The following is a 22,908-nucleotide window of genomic DNA, read 5'->3' on the forward strand; positions in this document are numbered from 1 at the left end:
CAAGTGTGAAAACAGCACACGTTACACTCAACAAACGGCACACGTAAAATAAATTTGTATATTTATTTCCACTATTTATAAAGATCAACAGTTTACATAGCTCTTTTAGCTGATAGGAAGGTCCTTTTATTAAAACAATAAAAACATGCAGTAGCTTCCATGCCAGAGTTGGAGATTAAAAAATTACGGCAGTATCTCGGTTGGATACCAACATTTCCAAATCTGGTATCCCACCTCAGAATATAGTATCCCACTTAAATGAAATTCATAAATAACATCGTAACAAACTTGGACGACACTGTACTCGTTCCCAGTCTATTGCTACACCGCAATCGAGATCGCAGAATTTGTGAAATTCGCAATCTAACAGAATCGGCAAAAAGATTTGCTGCATCTATTTTTGAGTAATACTGACATAAATTAATATTTAGCAGTAATCTATAAGTGTTTCTGACATTACTAATGATAAACCTACCTGTATCAATTTTCTGCAGATGTGGAATCAATATCTCAAATAAAATTCGAAGGGAAAAAACATTCAACAAAAACAATAGCGACTTAGCGGTTCCCAGTCTAATGCTACGCCGCTATTGCTCCAGTGTAGCAATAGACTGGGTACGAGTTGGGGGAGATATTGTTACAGCATACATGTAGCATTAGACTGGGTACGAGTTGGGGGAGATATTGTTACAGCATACATGTAGCATTAGACTGGGTACGAGTTGGGGGAGATATTGTTACAGCATACATGTAGCATTAGACTGGGTACGAGTTGGGGGAGATATTGTTACAGCATACATGTAGCATTAGACGTACGAGCTCGAAAATACTGTTACTTCACCAGTAAATGACAACTTTCATTGTTTAGCAAAAAATAAAAACAACAACAACATTATATGGTATCCCTGAGGGATACTGGGTTATTGAAGTCTGGTATCCCCGGGATATCGGGATACCGTTAATCTCGAACACTGCATGCAGTCATTTAACTGGTATTTTTCTTTACAAATTGGGAAATACTGGTTTAATGGACATTTTTGTAAATGTACCTGTCAAAATCCAATCAGAGCTACACTGCCGATTTTATTTATTTTGGACAGTGCAATTTTTCAGTCGCCTTAGCATATAGAGGTGTGTGATTTTCCACTCGCCTGGATTTTTCAAAACCCAAGGACTGCATTTAATGGCTGCGTAACACAGGTTTGCAACATTTGTTGCACATTTGAACGTTACTGGACTTTCAGTAATATTTTGTCTATAGATACGTAATGTACCTCATGTCACATTGGGTATTGTTTTTAGTTATGTATATTTTTTATATAATTATAATGTCAAGATGGTAGGAATACTGTGGGTGTGTATAAATACCATGATAACATATGCTAGTGTAAAACCTGGTGTGTGTGTGTGTTGGGGGGTTTGGTGGGGGAGGCAGTCTTGTGCAAGAATAGGAAGGATGAAATTGCTCACTTTAGTTGTACATGTTTCATACATAATTTAATTTTTAAAGATACTGGCCTTGTTGTTAGTGGATGGGGCGTGACATATAGCTCAGTAGTAAAACATTCGCTTGATGCACGGTTGGTGTGGAATCGATTCCTGTCGGTGGGCCCATTGGGCTATTTCTCATTCCAACCAGTTCACCACAACTGGTATATCAAAGGCTGTGGTATGTGATATCCTGTCTGTGGGATAGTGCATATAAAAGATGCCTTGTTGTAAATCGAAAAGAGTAGCCCATGAAGTGGCCACAGCAGGTTTCCTTTCTTACTATCTGTGTGGTCCATAACCATATGTTTGATGCCATATAACCATAAATAAAATATGTTGAGTGCGTCGTTAACTAAAACATTTCCTTCCTCTTGTTATTAGTGGGAAATGGGCATAGCTAGACAATATAGAATATGGCTTTGCAGCTGTTAATTTACAGACAGCTTACAACTTGTTACATGAATTATAAATTTTTTAAAAATCCAGTTTGTTTCTTCTTGTTTTGGTGTTTGTACATGTATAATAGCTCAAAATACACCTGAAGTATCCCATCTTCAAATGTGGTATTTGCTGTCCTGTCTGTGAAAAGGGGAATATAAAGATCCATTGCTGTTTTTCGGTAGTAGTAGCCTATATTGCATCAGTGCGTTTCCTCTCCTTTTTTAACCATACATGTATATATAGTCACAACCATGTACCAGATAGTTTAGAATTTTCTGAGGCATTGTTAAACAGTATTTCTCGTTCCAGTCAGTGCTCTACAACTGGTGTAACAAAGGCCATGGTATGTACTATCCCGTCTGGGATGGTGATTATAAAAGATCCCTTGCTGCTAATCGAAAAGTCCTGTCCTGGGTGGAAGAGCCGGCCGAGGCTGGCACCTGTGCCCAGGACAGCCGTGCACTACAACAGCTTGTTCTGAATGTGCACGTTAAACACTCTGACCTGACCTGACCTTAATCGAAAAGAGTGGCCCATGAAGTGACAACAGCAGGTTTCCTCTCTCAGTATTTGTGTGGTCCATAACCATATGTCTGATGCCATATAACCGTCAATAAAATGTGTTGAGTGCGTCATTAAACAAAACATTTCCTTGTTAAACAGATATTCCTTTCATTTGATGATTGTCTGTGTTTGTGCAGTTACCTCGAGTCGGCCAACAGTTTATCGAAAGAGACGAACCTTGACCTCACTCGCTATGAAGTGTGTGACAACATCGACCTCAACACCATCCTCATGGAGTACGAGTCGTACTATTACGTCAAGTTCAGCCGCTATCCCAAGGTCACAAAGAAACTCACACAGAGCGGTAAGTTGTTGGAGCAGTGTTTTGTGTATAGATATAAACCTATGGTCCATTCCACAGGGAACTCGCTTTTTTTTCTTCTTCTTTTTTTTTTTTTTTGCTATGGAATTGACTACAAGTTATTTATTTCTGAGCTGATTGTTTTCTAAACTGGACACAAAAATTTGATTTTTTTGTTATTTTCAAAACATGTTTACTTTTCTTCTTATGTCAAACAAAACAGAAATTATTTACAAAAAACATTTTTGGAGGAGGATGGGATGGACTATAACTAAGAAACCTACAAAATCCAGGGACATTTTGTTCACTATCATGTTGTGATTCATTGTACAATTTTTGCAGATCGTTACACAATTCTAAAATGTCAAAATAGTAGTTACATACATGTACTAATCAATTTCAAAATTTGATTAGCAACGTATGTTAATCAGAATTTGAAAAGCAGAATGTTCCTGAATGTATTGTCAGGCAAAAGATATTAATGAAAAGTGCTTTTTGTAGACAAATGGTGGTTATTAGAGTGGTTATAGATTTGATAGAACCAGTGCTTCACAACTGGCATATTAAAGGCCTTGGTATGTGCTGTCCCAGTCATGTAAAAGTGCATTTTAAAGATCTGTTGCTATTAACAAGTAAAAGTCACCTGTACTTGTATGTGATGTTGAAAGTTTCTTTTGTCATGTTGTTGACCAACTTTTGCAGTTATGTTTTAATTTCATAATGCTCTAAAAATACATCTCAGTGTTCCTACTTTTTCACATGATGCCATTCCAAACCAAGACATGTATTTTCTTTGGCCTAGTATTTAAAACCCCCCAACAGCATGCTGTATTTTACCTTCTATTTTGAGCTGTAGTTAATTTACTCAATGTGTTCAGACTTCAGTACGAGTCACCAAGTTAAAACAAATTCCATGTTAAAACATTTGTGTCTTGTTTTTTTCTTCTACAGTTTTACCTGGCCGCAGCATACAAACTGCATGTTAGTGGTTTGATACAGTTGCTAACTTGTTTTGCTGTGCTAATATTTTGTATTCACAAGGATGGAGGGTGGAGGGTTGAATTGAAGCATGTTCAGAAGGGCAAACGATTGCAGTCCAGCCTTCACCAGGCGAGTGATCACTATTGCTCCTCTCCTCACTCACCTGCAAAATGTTAGGAGAGTGGCAAATTGATTGCCTTATAATAAAAACAAAGTTTCAATACATTTTCATTAAAAGCTCAAGTGATTATTCACCTGGCACCATTTCAGAAGAGAGATATTCAACTCGCCTTGATTTTACTCATGGCAAAGACTGCAGTTGCTCACTAGACTGGTTTGCATATGATATAGAAGATGATGGTACCAGTCAAGGCAGGGCTGGAACTTAACAGCGGCACCGGTGGCAATTGCCGTCATTGAGATATAAATTGCCGTAGGTAGAAAGCATCACCGGTGGCACTTTAGTGCCGTCGATAAAGATCTTCAACAGTGCTGAAATGTATACACCTGGTGTACATTATCTGCCAATATTTGACATTTGCACATTTAAAAGATGTCTACATATAACAAGATAGCCTTTCAGTCAGGTTTATTTGCTGCAAATGTCTTCTTTTTTTTTGCTGTGGGAGACAAATTCTTAAGTTCGAGCCCTGCAAGGTGTCTGCGAGCGCATGGCCTCCTGAACATGTCACTTGTTATTGTTGATCTACTAACAGTAATTGGGGTGAGATATATATATATATATATAGCTCATGGTAGAGCAGTCGCCTGTGGTGTGTTGATGTGATGGGTTTCTGGGTCAGTCATTCTCAACTGACATTATGTTCAATATCAAAGACCACGGTATGTGCTGTTCTGTTTATGAGTGAATGCATGTAAAAGATCCCTTGCTGCTTTAATGGTAGTATTAGTTTATGTGGCAGCAGTGGGTTTCTTCTTTTCACAAGTATTGAAATAACTGTATGTTAGACACAGGCCATAGGATTTCAAATTTCATGGAAAACACTTTTTTGTTTTCATGCCTGTGTATTTGCTGTAACATGAGTGTTGTGAAACATTTGTCTCATTAACCTTTTTCTCAAGTTAAAAGACAATTGTGTTGCAGATGTTTTTTTGTACATGAATTCAATATCCAGTTTGGTCCATGCATCCATTCTAACTAAAGCATTTTTGGCTGTTAGGTTCATATTGGATTTGTGTAAGTTACTTAATGCTGCTGCAGTTCATCAGACTACCTTGGTTCCAGTTGCCCATGGGATTGAAAAAAAAGGGAACAAAATTACAACCTGCCTATCTGATAAATTGGGGTATTCCTAAAACAATGACTGCAGGAAATCAGACATTTTCTAACGATGGACTGCCAGTAATTACCATATGACAGTGTATGATTTTGTCAAAATGTTGATTCCTCATATTCAGTTTTCACCCCATGATAAAAAACAACAAAAACACACAAAAAAACCTGTTACTAAATACATCTTCCTAGTTAACAAACTCTTGTTCCTGTTTATGAATGAATGCATTTTGTTTGAAATTTTCTAACAGTGTTGATTCTGTTTGTTGTTTGAGTTACATAACATAACATTGTGCATCAATGTCCATAAGTGGTGGGGCGTAGCCCAGTGGTAAAGTGTTCGCTTGATGCGTGGTCAGTATAGGATCGATCCCCATCGATGGACCCATTGGGCTATTTCTCGTTCCAGCCAGTGCTCCACAACTGGTGTAACAAATGTCGTGGTATGTACTATCCTGTCTGTGGGATGTTGCATATAAAACATCCCTTGCTGCTATTCGAAAAGAGTAGCCCATTAAGTGTCGACAGCTGGTTTTCTCTCTCAGTAGCTGTGTGGTCCTTAACCATATGTCTAACCATAAATTAAATGTGTTGAGTGCGTCGTTAAATAAAACATTTCCTTCCTTCCTTCCAGTGTCTATAAATACTTGCACACTAAGCAGATTATAAATACAGAGTTTGTATTGCAGTGAGTCATATAATATTAATTTATGAGTATGCTTATGTTTGTTATATGACACTATCATCAGTATAATAATATTTTTATGAAAAATATTGACATGTACATGTGTAGTTGAAGATATATGCCAGTCATACAGTGTATAAAACCATTCTATGGTTCATACTTCCAGGGACATTAAAAAATATCACGTTAGTTCTTAAATGAACTACAATGTATTACCATAGTTTTTTTGCATGAAATACTATTAAATTAATAATAATAAAAAAAGGAATTGTAAACTGGATAAATTTGTCATAACCTACATGTAAGTTATCAGGTCCCTCATTCCACGAAGCAATCTTAGTGCTAAGATCACCTTAAGTGCATAAAAATACAGCTATGCACTTACGGTGATTTTAGGGCTACGGTCACTTCGTTGAACAGGGCCCTGGAGCCTATTGCACAAAGCTCTATTAGGCTTTGTTAGACAACAAAGCATCCTCTTTGTAACTCTTTTTGGATTGCACTGCGATATCGCAAAGTTGCAAGAGTTTAGTGAAGTAGGTCCCTGGCTCCATATTCATAAACATACTTAAGTCAATGTATAATACTTATCTATATACTTTAAGTATGTATTTAGGTATCATACTTTGACTTAAGTACGTTTATGAATACGGAGCCTGGTCTTTATTTTATGGTAACGGTGCATGGGAACCAGACATTGTGTTTACTTTGATGTCAGGAAAACCAGTGCTTTAGTAAATGAATTTAGAATAGAAAAAAATATATTTGAACTCGCAGAAGAGGTTAATTTTTTTTTTTTGAATCATGTTTTTAAACATAATTTGTTTAATTCCTGTTTGGTATAAAATGTCTGTGTCGAGTGTTGTCTGCTTTCTATAATTAAAATACTGATCCAAGTACCTGTATTTCATTTTGTTGTAATGTTTAAAAATGAAATATTTAATGTCATGTGGCTGTCTTTGTTTCAGCTGGTGAAAGAAGACAAAACACAGCGAAGCTGACACGATCAACCAGGTATCACAAACATATATTATATTTCATCTTATATATTTTCTGCAGTTAAGAAATTAACACAACTTATTCATATCCAACAATTAAGCAATTTATTATCAAAATGATATATTGCAATGAGATAGATTACATTATGTACTTTTGTGTTCAGTTTATGATGCTACTGATATTTGTGGGTGTTTTGGCACCGGTATGTATGTATGGTACATGTACATTATTGATACACTTAAAATAAATTGACATCCAGTTGGAAAGATGATTTATTTATTTTAGATGGGAAGTATACCTATAAAAGAAAATATTTGGAAATCACAATGGGATAAAAAGTAGGCCTCAGAGAATTGAAAGGTTGCATAAATCATTTGACTTTATGAATCAGTCATTTCTGACGTCATATAACCGTAAATAAAATGTGTTGAGTGTGTCGTTAAATAAAATATTTCCTTCCTCCGAATCGGTCATTTGCACAATTTTCAGACCTAAAACTGTCGAAATCATAATGTCAGTACTGATGTCAGTACTGATGTGAGTACAAGTTGATGTTGAAGATTGATACCATGGTGATGTTATGGTTATTAGTCCCCTACCGTTCCAACCGGAGGGTACTATAGGTTTCATCTCTGTCTGTCTGTTCCGCGTACAGTTTTCCAGATTATTATTATTTTTTTTTTTGAGAATGTTTTGAGATATTGAGCTGAAATTTTGTGTATAGCTTTAGCATGTACTGTTACAGATCAGATTTGACTTTCATGGTGATTTACCCATTTTTGACGGAGTTATGGCCCTTGAACTTAGGAGATATGAAAATTAGTTTTCAAGACTTTGTTCCCCCCAGAAAACCTTGAGATATTGACCTGAAATTACTTTTACAGATCAAGTTTGTCTTTCATGGCAACTCACTCATTTTTGATGGAGTTATGACCCTTAAACTTAAGAGATGTGAAAATTTGTTTCCGGACTTTTGTTTTGCAATGCCTGAAGATATTGAGATGAATTGTTTTATATACCTTTATCATGTACTGTTACTGATCCAGTTTAACTTTCATGGTGATTTACCCACTTTTCACAGAAGTATGGCCCTTAAATTTAGGATACTAGTATACGAAAAATTGTTGGGTTCTGTAGGGGACATGAATTGTTTTAGCAGTACTCTCAGTGCTTGTTATTACTATGATGATGTTGATTATTTTATCATTATTCTTCTCATTATTATTCATATTATTATTCATGATGTTTTAACTTCATTTACAGTGTAAAGAATAACGTGCCTTCATTACCAAAGATTCCACAAGGGTCACAAGGCACCAGCCCCCCTCCAACCTTACCCCCACGCCCACAGTCGGGGAGGGGGAAAAGAACCGTGCAATCTTCTTCAGTAAGACGCCAAGTGGTGAACGCATCAGTCAGCAATGGCAATTTGCCGGTGGTATGTATTATATGTTTTTAGCATCATTTTTCTAAATAAACAGGTTCCTGAATTTTCAGGGGTTTAATATTAAATAAATAGTAGGAGATTTGGGCCAAGAAATTTGACCAGGTTTAATAGGGTTCCAGTTTTATCAGGATTTGGGTTAGACAGTTTCCACTGTAGCATAGGTCGCTGGTAATTTGTGTACTCGGGCTTTCAAGCAGGCCCTACTTTTCCTACTTTCCTACTTTTCTCTACTTTAAAAAAAAAAAATCATCCTACTTTTATCCGTACTTTTTTGTTAGTAGTCACCTAAAAGCCTGTGTACTTAATAATTGTATTAGTATATTTTAAAACTGCTTTGTAATTTTATTATAATTATTAGTTATTAGTTACCTTTTAATTGTTACTTGAACCAACAATGCAGACAAATCTACGTATTTGATGCAATCAAAAGTACACACATACTTACAATCTCGCTCGCAGAACGAAAAAAAATTAACTATTGAGTCGTGTTATTTACTGTTTTCAAGCGCAAAGCATCATAAAAATAAAGTATATAAGTGTAATTTGCCTGGTTGAATGTATGTCTTGAAACCATCAGTAAAAAAGGAACTGTTTTTATAATTATTTGTATTGATTTAGTGGTCAGCAGATTGCTGCATGATGTTTAAAATATTGCTTGTAACAAGGTGGGACAAACTTGTTTTTAGTTTTTTTAAATAGCTTTGGTTATTTCTATTTCTGTTTTTTATCTTTCCTGTTTGTGGGAAAATATATATAAAAATATCCCTTGTTGCTAATGGAAAAATGTAACGAGTTTCCTCTCTAAGACTATATGTCAGAATTACCAAATATTTGACATCCAATAGACGATGATTAATAAATCATTGTGCTCTAGTGATGTTGTTAAACAAAACAAACTTTATCTTTTAACTTGGTGAGCAGAATAGTACATTACACAGCCCTGTATTTAAAAAAACAAAACATTAACATTCTTTTTTTGTGTGTGTGTTGCAGACTAATGGGACGATGGCCAACGGAGATCCAGGCACCCTCACCCTGCATGGTCTCACCGTGTCCAGTATCCCTCACAGTACCACCGCACACGACAGCACGCCCGCCGAGAGCCCACATAAGGCATTTAAACCTGGCAGGGTCAGTCCAGTGTTAGCTACCTTCTAAACCAGTGCCCCACGATTGATATATCAAAGGCTGTGCTATGTGTAGCATCACTGCCAGAGGGTACGAAGGGTAAAATTTACGTACCCTAAAATCTTGAGAATTAATGGATTTTTAAAAATAATTTTTCGAAGGGTTTAGGATAAGAGGTTAACTTCTGTTTAAAATATGACAAAGTACCTGAAATGCAGTGGTCAGTTTCAAAACATTTCAAACCCATAACTACCTAGTAAGGGCATTTATGATCGGTTTTGGGGCAGGACATAGCCCAGTGGTAAACCGTTGGATCGATCCCCGTCAGTGGGCCCATTGGGCTATTTCTCGCTCCAGCCAGTGCACCACGACTGATATATCAAAGGCCGTGGTGTATGTTATCCTGTCTGTGGGATGGTGCATATAAAAGATCCCTTGCTACTGATTGAAAAGAGTAGCCCGTGAAGTGGCGACAACAGGTTTCCTCTCTCAATATCTGTGTGGTCCTTAACCATATGTCCAACGTCATATAACCGTAAATAAAATGTTTTGAGTGCGTCGTTAAGTAAAACATTTCCAATCCTATGATTCATTGTAAGTGAGCGATGTTTCAACGAGCTGCACACCGCTCTTTATACAGAACAAGAATCAAATGAAAATATGATTTTAATCGTTTGACGCAAGAGAATTAGAGCAAAATAATTTTCTATGTTACGTGTCTTTGGTGTGACCAGCCCATTGGGCTGTTTCTCGTTCCAGCCAGTGCACCAGGACTGGTATATCAAAGGACGTGGTATGTGCTGTCCTGTCTGTGGGATAGTGCATATGTGCGATGCCATATAACCATAAATAAAATGTGTTGAGTGCGTCATTAAATAAAACATTTCCTTCCTTATGATCTGTTTTGTTTTTATCACGTACCCTCATATTATTTTCTGGCAGAAAGCCTGGTGCTGTCATGCCTGGGAAAGTGCATATAAAGATCCCTTGCAGTTAATGGAAAAATTTAGTGGGTTTGATCACGTGTCAGAATTATTAAACGTTTGACATACAATAGCCAATGATTAATAAATCGGAGTTCTAGTGGTGGTGTTAAACAAAACAAACTTCAACTTCTTGTTAGTTACCTCCGAAATGTGGGTTTGGATTTTTATCATCATAAATTGATACTATTTATGTATGGACTTCAGTAATTTATGAAACTTAAAAAGCAACAATCAAATATGAAAATTCAGTAAATAGATTATTCTGTTCTTGTTCTTCGACTTCATTTCCATCCATTCTTGACTGTAGTGGAAACATACACAGTGTTTTCCCCACGATGTTTTTCGGCAAAAATGTTGGGACATACCAGCATCAGTGGTGTTGTGGTTATGCCATCGAACTTGAGGTTGGTAGGTACTGGGTTCGTATCCCACCTGAGGCAATGGGGGATTTTTCATGCCAGTACCGGCTCCCAACCCAGAGTGAGTGCACCACTAGGATCAATGGGTAGGTGTAAGGCCACATACACCGAGTTTCACTCACGTCACAGGTGCGATTATGGGTGTGTCTCCAGAGTGTATGACCCCACATGGGGGATGATTACCCAGCATGCACTGCAGGTTCAGTGTACCCCGGGCTCGGTTGATAGCTCAACTGACAGCAAGCGTGGAGCACAACCCTGTCAAGTAGTCCCATACCGAAATGGAAATACTGCGACTTCTCCATTCATCTCATCATCATCCATGTTTGTAATGTCCAAAAAACTAAAAATGTCTTTGTCTCTGTGTTAAATGTTTGTGGTGTTTATTTAAAAAAAAAAAAAAAAAGTTGGATGAAAACTGAGCCTCCCATTGGGTGTAAAATTGCTAGGGTGGTTCGGGGCATGATCCCCATACAATGATACAATACTATGGTTCAAATCCAGTTTCTATGTGATACTGATAATCTTGGGGAAATAAAAATGTAAATTTCTGTTTGCGAAATTATCATGCATTGTTGTAATGTGTAATATTATTGTAAAATTTGACTCTTACAAACCATTGGCCTTGTTGATGTTAAATATGACATTACAATTTGGCAAACACAAAAATGACATGTAGTTTAAAGAGTTTGTATTTATGCCTCTGTTTTCATCGTTACATTTTGAAATAAAATGTATAGAATTGTTTTTTTAACAGAATAATTATATAGAACTTTAATTTTTTTTATTATTATTATCTGTGAACATGAATAAAACGCAGAATTACTCAGAACAATGTGTAAAATGGCTTACATAGTTTTTGTATACATGTATGAATTTTGAAAATAAAAGGCTTTTAGAGAGAAAAAATAGCTGAGATAGTAAGTTGAATTTAACAACCTTGGTTATTATTAAATTAATATTCCTTGATATCACGGTTTCTGCCAGGTGGTAAAATAGGTATGATGCCATACCTAAATGTTTTTGTAGATTTTATTTTTTTTCAAGTTCACCTTTTTGACAAAATTAATGACTCTTATGATTTTCTTAACCCTAATCCTAAATGTAACCCATTTTGTAAACATTCAATTTCATAGTGCCATACCCAAACACTGGATATAGCTCATGACAAGAGACATTTTTTTCAGTCATTACGAAAAACTTACTGGTAACTTTTCTATAATGTTCAGTGTAAGTAGTGGTTTGTTTGTTTGTTTTTCACAGAACGGCCAGATTATTGACATCCGTGCAATGATCAACGATGCAACGAAGATGAATGCTGAGGAAGGTGTTGATTCGTCTGTAAGTTGCTTTAGCACGTGTCTCGTGTTGTGGGAATTCAATACAGATTTAATCAACATTTGCTTTTGTAGAACATCTCTGCGTGTTTTTATATACCCGTCTATGATGGGTCATATTATAGTGGTATGGCTTTGTTCATCCGTCCATCCGTCCATCCATCTGTTTACTTTTTCTTGTCCGGACCATATTTTGCATACAGATGCATGCAGGACCATCAAACCTCACATGTAGGAATAACTTGGGATGGTGGTGTGTCACATACAATTTCTAGGTCACTGATACAAAAAAAATCAAATAATGTGTGTATATTCTGAACATCATAGGAAAATCACCTTCTTCAATGGACACAGTATCATCTGTAGTTGGTCCTAAACAAACTATTCATCCATTCCATTGCAAAAATTTCATATAGTTAGAATTGAATCATACCCGTAACATATTCATTAATATCTATGGTTTTCCATCAAACTCCTGACAGGCGTATCATGTACCTCACCAGTACTCTTTGTTTTTTTCAATTAGCTAATAGCTAAAGGCAATTCCATGGGGACTGACATTACAGCAAAGTTTTGACTGTCAGATACCTGTATCCAAGCATTTCTTGGTTTTGAGTTTAATGTTGAAGTAAAATTCTCTTGTGGCTATTTAGTTGACTGTTACTGACATTACCAAAATTTGGTTACATACAATGATTGGTCTTTACAGTTTAGTTAACATGAAGTATTATATAACTAACTAATGGCTAAGTATGAAACTAAAGGCAAGAAATGTTTTGAATGTCATTCTCTGCATGCCTATCATTCTTGTTATCTTAAATTTAATCTTAATATAAAAAAACCTTTCCAATTTGTCCCATGATTTTACTTCTGAACTGTCCACTCCATCACCTACCTGTCTCTACTTCCTCCATGGGTGCAATCTCTGTGTACTTCACTGCACCCACCTGGCATTCTCATCCTCTTCTGACCCATGGCACTAACTAACGACTGCTAGTAGTGAGGATCTGTAGCAAGAGGTTCCAAGTGCCTCTTAACAATGCAAGAAGTCACTACTGAACACTCTTCGAGGTTGTCCGACTAAGTCTACAGCTAAAGCTGATGGAAACTGGCATGTGTGTGGCATGGATGGCCACAAGATGGCCAATGAAACAAGTTGTAGGATTTAAGAAAATTAGAATTAAAAGGAGTAAAAAAAAGGGGGGGGGGGGGGCATCTTGTCAAAATAAATTTCAGAATATTCTAAGGGTATGCAATCAGCGCCCTCAATAGTTTAAGAAGTAGCAGGCTACAACAGTGATGATAGCAGGGGGCAAAGCGGGGGGTCTGGGGACCCTCCCCAAGAAACATTTGAAAAATCGAACCTCTGAGATGCATTCTCATGGCCTCTGTTAGCACAAATCAGTCACCATCCATTAAATAGGAGGCGGCAAAAGCTGTTTCAGGCGGCGATTTGCCGCCGGAGACCGGGTAATTTTGAGGGCTCTGTGCAATTGTTGAAGCTTATGCTAATTAAAGTATGGTGATTTGGTCATTATTAGTCCCCTGCCGGTCTAACTGGAGGGGACTATAGGTTTTGTCTCTATCCTTCTGTCTGTCTGTCTGTCCATCTGCTTGTCTTTTCCACATATAGTTTTTCAGATTTTTAATTTTAATTTGATTTTTTTTTTACGATGCCTCAAGATATTGAGCTAATATTTTGTATATAGCTTTACCATGTACTGTTAAAATCAAGTTTCACTTTCATGGCGTTTTACCCAGTTATGGCCCTTGGGCCCAGTAGGGGACATGTATTGCGTTAGCAGCACTCTCAGAATGCTTGTTTTTATACTATAATGCATGAGGATTGTTTGGGTGTATATTGTGTTGTAATAACTGTTAACATGATTTTTAGGATCGACTGTTGAAACCACTGGGAGGGTACGTTGGTTACAGCAGTGAAATGAGAGAACTTGCTCAAGTTATCAGTAGGGTAAGTGTGCTAGAAGTATTTTGTTAACATTGCAGATGTGTTGGAGGGGATACTAATTCTTAAAAAAGGGAGAAAAAAAAAGGTCACTAAGTTACAAAAAATGTGTTCAGTATATGTCCTTTGAAAGATGACCTGACAATAAATTCAGAAGGAATTCTGTATCAATTTATTTTCCCATTTCCCCAAATTTAGTTTTAGAGCCATTGAATTTTATGTAACTCCTCTTTACTGGAGGTTTTTAACGAACACCTGAATGAAGTGACATTTATTTTGTGTTAAAACCAAGTATGATTGGCGTTTTCAGGAGATTTATCACGAAAACCCGAATGTGAAATGGGATGACATTATTGGGTTGGATGAAGCTAAACGACTGGTCAAGGAAGCAGTTGTGTATCCCATCAAGGTAAGTCGTGTGTACTTGTCAGCGCTGTTAATATGAAACATATCCTGTTGACCGTGTCAAAGAGAACGTAACCTGAATGCTCTGCTGTTCGAGAGCTTGATGGACATTTGGACGGTTATGATCGCTCTCTCGGCCAGAAATAACTAAATAGCGAAAACACGGAATTGTTGCCTACCACTGGAATCGGAAAAGATTCTTGCTCTTAATACAACAATAACCCTATGTTTGACACTAAATACCATTGCATTGATCATTTTCAAATTCGCCGATAACAAATATTTCATATGTTAACCACTAATACACACACTACAGGAAGAAACCTTACAGCACCCCCTTTTAATAATGTTCCTGTTAAATATGTAGGTGCAAACGGGTTTCTTCTTGTAATGTGTGTATTAGTTGTTAAAATGTCAAATATTTGCTGTGACCATGGAAAGTGTGTAGCTTCCAGTGTTTAAGACATGACTGTGTTTGTTGTTTCAGTATCCACAGTTCTTCAAGGGTATACTGTCACCATGGAAAGGTCTTCTCCTGTATGGGCCTCCAGGTATATAGAAAATTACATTTAGGAAGGAAGTGTTTATTTAATGACACACTCAACACATTTTATTTACGGTTATATGGCGTCGGACACATGGTTAAGGACCACAAATATATTGAGAGAGGAAACCTGCTGTCGTCATTTCATGGGCTACTCTTTTCGATTAGCAGCAAGGGATCTTTTATATGCACCATCCCATACACAGGATAGCACATACCATGACCTTTGATATACCAGTCATGGTGCACTGGCTGGAACGAGTAAAATTACTTTAAATTTATTTTAAAACATAATTTCACAAAACTATACTGATTTTATTTGTAATTGTGAATTTTAAAACTTCCTCTCATTTTTAACATAGTGTATTCACTTAATTTCTTTAAATTTTTTATTTTGTGTGATATTTTTTCTGTTTTTAGGTACAGGCAAAACCCTGCTAGCTAAGGCTGTGGCGACAGAATGTCAGACAACATTTTTCAACATCTCAGCGTCGAGCATCGTAAGCAAGTGGCGAGGAGACTCGGAGAAACTCGTGCGGGTTAGTTTAACAGTTATAAAATGAGAAAGAGACAGCGATTTCTTTCATGACTCCTCAGCGTATTTTAAACTGATCATAAAAGGCTATTTATTGACTATCATATAATTATTTCAACACTTGATCTATAAAGAGATAGGAAACCTGCTGTGCTGTCACACAGGCTACTCGTGCTGAAAAAGCAGAAGTATAACTTTATGTATACACTTTGCTATAGACCGTTCATACCACTGAGTTTTAAAGTTGCATTTACCAGACACAATAACATAAGGAAAATATACATGTAGGCCTGAATTTACGAAACCTATTTTTCGTCAATAGTTGATACACAATACTAAATTTGTTTTTCTTCTGAAAGTTCTTTCATTTTTGGAAGACATTAATATTTTTGTTAATAAGTATATAATCAAAGGCCATAGTGTGCTTTCCCTTCTGAGGGAAAGAGCATATAAACAATCTGTTGCCTTTGATGGAAATCCGACGCCATATACATGTAACCGTAAATAAAATGTGTTGAGTGCATCGTTAAATAAACCATTTCCTTCATTCCTTCTTCTGTCCATTGATGGAAAATGTAGCGGCTTTCTTGTGAAGACTATTTGTCTGAATTACCAAATGTATGACATCCAGTAGCCAATGATTAATTAATGAGTGCTCTAGTAGTGTTAAAGGAAACAAACTTCACTGTAGTAAGAATGTAAGGATTGTTTTTCATCTATTAATGGATAACATCACAAACTGTTCCCGATGAATATACTTTTTATGTGTTGTGGATCAGTTGGTTGCTGTCAGTAACTGTATGTTTGTTCTCCATGTTGCAGGTTCTGTTTGAGCTGGCACGTTTCCATGCACCGTCCACAATATTTTTAGATGAACTGGAATCTTTAATGAGTCAGCGGGGGTCACAAGGGGGAGGAACGTAAGTACTAGAAGATTTAATTTTATATATAAGAAGTGGGGGATGGGGGGGAGGGGGGGCTGGATGCAGCTAAATAGGATTTTAGCTTGAGGTTAGCCAGAGTACACTACCATAGGAGAGCTAGTTGGATATTAGATACTGTGAAAACACAGAATTTCTGTTTACCACCAGGTAGGCAAAGATTTCCGCTTTAATACAACACATATTTGAGGCTAAATACCTTTGCATTAATAATTTTCCAGTTCGTTGATAACATATTTTGCATATTAACCATTAAAGGGACACCTGTGTTATAGGTTTGTAGATTAACTAAACTTAGTGTTAATTTTCACGGGTTGAAACTAGGGTATGTCCCTTCAATACACACACTACTAGAAGCAACCCGACAGTACTCCCCTTTCAACAATGTCCTGGTGGTAGGCAGATATTTGATGTTTTTGCTGTAGAGTTTTCTCTGACCGAGAGAGTGATCATAACCATCCAAATGTCCGTCTAGCTCTTGAATGGCAGAGTACTTGGACTAGCTTGATATGTGGAGGGTAGAAGTATCAATTTATGAGTTTTTTCACAATCGCAACTAATTAACAGATCTTTTTAATAACACCCCAGGATGAAAAATACATCTTGTTTTGGGTGTTAAACAGAGGTAAGTATAATAATTATGAATGAATCCATGATAAAAATTGATATGAAAACCCCAAAAGGGAACTGGTTGTTGTACTATGACTGTTTAGTTGTATGTTTGTTTGTTGTTTTTCACAGTGAAAACCCCAAAAGAGAACTGGTTGTTGTACTATGACTGTTTAGTTGTATGTTTGTTTGTTGTTTTTCACAGTGAAAACCCCAAAAGAGAACTGGTTGTTGTACTATGACTGTTTAGTTGTATGTTTGTTTGTTGTTTTTCACAGTGAAAACCCCAAAAGAGAACTGGTTGTTATACTATGACTGTTTAGTTGTATGTTTGTTTGTTGTTTTTCACAGTGAAAACCCCAAACGGGAACTGGTTGTTGTACTATGACTGTTTAGTTGTATGTTTGTTTGTTGTTTTTACAGTGAAAACCCCAAAAGAGAACTGGTTGTTGTACTATGACTGTTTAGTTGTATGTTTGTTTGTTGTTTTTCACAGTGAAAACCTCAAAAGGGAACTGGTTGTTTTACTATGACTGTTTAGTTGTATGTTTGTTTGTTGTTTTTCACAGTGAAAACCTCAAAAGGGAACTGGTTGTTGTACTATGACTGTTTAGTTGTATGTTTGTTTGTTGTTTTTCACAGTGAAAACCTCAAAAGGGAACTGGTTGTTGTACTATGACTTTTTAGTTGTATGTTTGTTTGTTGTTTTTCACAGTGAAAACCCCAAAAGAGAACTGGTTGTTTTACTATGACTGTTTAGTTGTATGTTTGTTTGTTGTTTTTCACAGTGAAAACCCCAAAAGGGAACTAGTTGTTTTACTATGACTGTTTAGTTGTATGTTTGTTTGTTGTTTTTCACAGTGAAAACCCCAAAAGGGAACTGGTTGTTGTACTATGACTGTTTAGTTGTATGTTTGTTTGTTGTTTTTCACAGTGAACATGAAGGAAGTCGACGAATGAAGACGGAAATTCTTGTTCAGATGGACGGACTGGCTAAGACTGATGATCTTGTGTTTCTGCTGGCTGCGTCAAATCTTCCTTGGTTTGTTATACACTTGTGTTCATTCACCTTTATTTATAATCCTTTTTATGCTCATTTGATGCGCGGTCGGTTTGGGATCGATCCCCATCGGTGGGCCCATTGAGCCATTTCTTGTTCCAGCCAGTACACCACGACTGGTATATTAAAGGCCTTTGTATGTACTATCCTGTCTGTGGGATGGTGCATATAAAAGATCTCTTGCTACTAATGAAAAAATGTGGCAGGTTTCCTCTCTATGACTGTCAAAAATGACCATATGTTTGACATCCGATAGCCGGTAATTAATAAATCAATGTGCTCTAGTGGTGTCGTTAAACAAAACAAACTTCTTCTTATAATCCTTTTTATTACATACCTATTCAATCTTACTATAGTGATAAAGACATTTTCAAACCATGTAATAAATTTATTTTGTATTACACATGTGCAATCTGGACCGGAACTTTTAAATGGGGAATTCCCTTTTTATTTTTACTGCTGTTAGCGCCTTTTATTTACTGACGTCATATATGATTTACAAATTACGTCACATCGTATTTGAAACATTACACAAGGCTGCTGCAGATTCTTAATGTTAAGCAAATCCATGAAAGGAGTTTTGATCATAGATTTAACATAGTGTTGTTGTGACATTAAATTAAAAACCGGTTTTGCAAAACATAAAAGAAGGTATGTAATAAATACAGAACTTCACATGCATTGTTTTTGCCTCCTATTTATTGCACTCATTTATTTTGCGAAAGAAGGAAGTGAAAACAGCATATGTGAAGTTCTGTATATATATTTAATTATTTTCTCCTACAAGTTTCATCAGTTTAAGAAGGACGGACAGAAAGAGATAAAACCGTGTTTAAAGCCACAGTAAATAAAATTATCAAAGATAAAATCCTTCTTTAAAATATCTTAAAAGTTAGTTCCATTGATAAACCTTTGTATTTATTATTTTTTTCCTGTTAGTTTCATCTGTTTGTTAAAAATGAACCACAGAAAGAGATGAAAGCCATACTAAATACAAGTAACAAAGATAAATCCTTCTTTAAAATAACTTAAAAGTTAGTTCCTTTTTTTTCTTTTTCTGCATATTTCTTAAAATGATAACCTGCATGTCAGCTGGTGATTTCTCATGGGATGTTCTTGTAGCCATTACATTAACAATAATTATGTTGTCTAACAGCAAAGAGGTTGATGACATCATATTATCTTTGTTTCCATTATGTTGACCTTAATTTTTATATTCATCTGATAGCGAACAGGTTTATATTGTATACTGATACGGTCATATTGTTTGTTTCCATTATATTTATCATAGCTGTATATTCATCTGATAGAAAAGAGGTTTATAATGATTATATACTGATGAGATCACGTCTGTTTTTCATTGTGTTAACAATAATGATTATATTCATGTAACAGAAAAAAGGTTTATAATGTATGCTGATACGATAATGTCTTTGTTTCCATTATGTTTCCTATAATTACTATATTCTTCTAATAACGAAGACGTTTATAATATATGCTGATGAGGTGATGTCTTTGTTTTCAGGGAGCTGGATCATGCGATGTTGAGACGGCTGGAAAAAAGAATCATTGTTGGTTTGCCGACCCTGGAGGCTCGGAAAGCGATGTTCATACATCACCTGCCTACAGTTGTTTGTTCACAGGACGGCAGTGGATTAGAACTACTAGCTGAGCTGAATTACGACTGTCTAGCGCAGGTTTGTACGTCACTGGTTGTTAAAAAGATGACAGTGAACAACAAATAATTACCTAGGATACTGATGTTACATTAGCAGATGAAAACAAGAGAAAGAAATGCTGGTTTAAAGCCACTTTAGCATTTTTCAAACTACCACTATTTGGTGTCTAACTTAGTTATTTCAATATTTGGTCTGGATTGAGAGAGAGAGAGAGAGGGACAGAGACAGAGAGAGAAGGAGAGAGGGTAGGCATGAGATATAGTGAGTGACAGAGAGAAACCGAGAGAGAGAGAGAGAGAGAGAGAGGGAGAGGGAGGGAGGGAGAGGGAGAGAGAGAGAGAGAGAGAGAGAGGGAGAGAGGGAGGGAGGGAGGGGCAAAATAGGCTACTCCTACGGATAGCAACAACAGATCTGTTATATATGTTTTCCGCTAGGCATTACAGCACCAACCATGATATAACTGTCATGAACATTGGTTGAGTTGGAAAATGTTTAGCACTGGGTCCACCAAAGGCAAACAGTTCTATAGCAGGCACTCTACCACACATGCAATGTCCTGAAGTCTGTAATGAAATGACAGCCTCTGGAAGTAATCGGTACAGATGTCAAAAACCTGTACCCTGGATCCAATGGTTAGCACCCTGGATCCATTGGTTACCACCGGCCTCGGTGGCATCGTGGTTAGGCCATCGGTCTACAGGCTGGTAGGTATTGGGTTCGGATCCCAGTCGAGGCATGGGATTTTTAAATCCAGATACCGACTTCAAACCCTGAGTGAATGCTCTGCAAGGCTCAATGGGTAGGTGTAAACCACTTGCACTGACCAGTGATCTATAACTGGTTCAACAAAGGCCATGGTTTGTGCTATTCTGCCTGTGGGAAGCTACTATCGGCGTAAATACCTACCATCGCGACCTTAATTTGTGTCTACGAAAAGTAGTCTGCAGTGAATTTATGCAGTAGATCAAAGAATAACCGGACACAGATATCAAAATAACTGGTGAAATGTGCCAATAGCCAGCCTGGGCCCCGTTCCACGAAGCTATCTTAGCACTACTATCGCCGTAAATACCTACCATCGCGACCTTAATTTGTGTCTACGATCGCCAGCACGTTCCACGACGCGGCGTAGCTTACTGTTGTCGTAAATTACTACGAAAATTTACAATAGGTACGAGGCAGTTGTAAGCCACTAACGTAGATGTAAAATGGCAGTTAGATGATGATTTGATAATTTTCTAAGAAAGATACTAACTTATTGTGTAAAAATAGATCTAATATATACCAAATACCTTTTATGAAACTCTGTGTTTGATGAAAAACATTCTAGGCCATACGACCTTCACATGAAAATACAAGAGATAACTCTCATGTCTTTTGCATTAGGCAATTTTCGCTTAGCACATAAACTAACAAAGTTACTTCATGGATGTCCAATACCAATAAATACATCCAAGGTGTTCCGAAAAGTCGGTAACCAATTTATTATTTAACTATTTCGCACTTCTTTGCAAAGAATATATTAATTATTAAAGGGGTACTTACGACTACTGTAAGATTGCTTTGTGGAACAGCTGTAAAGTTTATGGTGCTAGTTGTAAAACTCACCTTAAGTCACTACAATTAACCTTAGCTACAATTTTTTCGTGGAACGGGGCCCTGGATAATAGACTTGTGCTACTATTTGCTTAACCCATTCACCTGGAGAACCATTATTTGATCGCTGGTATGAAGAGCATGTAACATGAGAGAGTCCATGTGTTTCTTGTTTGAATGTTTCCAGAAAACAGAGGGCTACTCGGGGTCGGACATCAGACTGGTGTGCAAAGAAGCGGCCATGAGACCGGTGAGGAAGATATTCGACATCTTGGAAAATCTCTCCGAAGGTGAGCTACGAATCTGAGATATTTCAAACTGTTCATCGTAACAGGGGCTCAAAGTTACGACATCACACCAGGAATTTTTTCTTTTTTCTTTTCAACATCACCTGTCCTCATAACTAGTGCATATTCCCTACGGTTAGTAGAATGTTGGGATGTTCGGACCAGTCTACTAACCGTAGGGAATATGCACTAGTTGTGAGGACAGGTGATGTATCTATAAAAGAGAAAACAGTCCAAGTTTTCTCCAGTTTTAAACAATTTGATCAGCAGCATTTCTAGTCAGTTGAAAACTGATTGGCAACTAGGGTGTATACTACCAAATCAAATCCCATAGACGACAATAGTAACATATGTGGCTAAAACTCCTACCTGCAACGTATCAACCGACATAAACGCCACGGATATAAATACTACCACCCCTTACGCTTAAAGTGAATCAGAAAAAAATGGGGGTCAAGCTGCTTGTTTCTGAGATAACGGGTAGCGTCTATGACTACCCTAGTTTCGCACAAAATTCGAGTACCCCATACATGTTTCAAGCACAAGGCTACTTGACACATTGGTACTAGATGAAATAAAATTGCAATTTTTTTTACCCAGATTAAACTATTATTTTTTACAACCAACACACTCACATTTATAACCAATCACAGGACTTGTGGTGTTCACTTCTCTATCAAAAGTTCGGTGCACCTCGCACTTTGACCCAGCCGGAAGTTATTTGGTTTAGTACTACCACTACTGTTTAATGTTTTAAAATTGTGTAGCGATCTCTGAAATTTCCATAGCTAATCGCGACACAATACTGAACAAAAATGTTCCCAGCATGCCACCATTCCTGACGTCGTTGTTATGTTGTGCAGCAGCTCAATATAGACAAATTGAGGCAGTAGGTCTTCGTTAAAACAATTATATAAAATACTGAAATGACTTTACAAATATAGGCATGAGAACTCACTGCGTTTTAGGAGCTACAAGGACCTTTCCTAAAATTCATGCAAATCCGAGGAGATCTCAAAATACTGTTTGGGGGGGGGGAGGGGGTTGGGGGTCAAAGTTTGGGCTGGTAGCGACCATCTTGGTTAGTTTTTCTTCCATTTTGCTTGCACCACAGGGACCATTTTGTTAAGTATCGCTACATAAGTTTCAGAGACTGCTACACAATTTTAAGAAAGAATATCAATTGCTAATTAAGATTTTTAAAACAAATTGT

The 22,908-nt window shown here is 36.9% G+C and overlaps 1 protein-coding gene across 2 annotated transcripts in view; it reads left to right on the forward strand.

Annotated features, from left to right (window-relative positions):
* The window catches only part of LOC121381937 (katanin p60 ATPase-containing subunit A-like 2), a 33,915-nt gene that overhangs the window by 4,309 nt on the left and 6,698 nt on the right, over positions 1-22,908 (forward strand). The window contains exons 3-16 of one of the 2 annotated variants that reach the window (XM_041511364.1): positions 2,634-2,800; positions 3,749-3,778; positions 6,726-6,771; positions 8,020-8,194; positions 9,197-9,334; positions 12,000-12,077; positions 13,968-14,045; positions 14,350-14,448; positions 14,932-14,995; positions 15,409-15,527; positions 16,346-16,443; positions 18,008-18,115; positions 19,659-19,830; positions 21,596-21,698. In XM_041511364.1, coding sequence (XP_041367298.1) covers positions 2,634-2,800; positions 3,749-3,778; positions 6,726-6,771; positions 8,020-8,194; positions 9,197-9,334; positions 12,000-12,077; positions 13,968-14,045; positions 14,350-14,448; positions 14,932-14,995; positions 15,409-15,527; positions 16,346-16,443; positions 18,008-18,115; positions 19,659-19,830; positions 21,596-21,698 — 1,475 coding nt within the window. The remainder of the gene's footprint in view (positions 1-2,633; positions 2,801-3,748; positions 3,779-6,725; positions 6,772-8,019; positions 8,195-9,196; positions 9,335-11,999; positions 12,078-13,967; positions 14,046-14,349; positions 14,449-14,931; positions 14,996-15,408; positions 15,528-16,345; positions 16,444-18,007; positions 18,116-19,658; positions 19,831-21,595; positions 21,699-22,908) is intronic. The other variant, XM_041511372.1, reaches the window with a different exon arrangement.

This window comes from Gigantopelta aegis, chromosome 2 (genome assembly GCF_016097555.1).
Source record: "Gigantopelta aegis isolate Gae_Host chromosome 2, Gae_host_genome, whole genome shotgun sequence".
Lineage (NCBI taxonomy): Eukaryota > Metazoa > Mollusca > Gastropoda > Neomphalida > Peltospiridae > Gigantopelta > Gigantopelta aegis.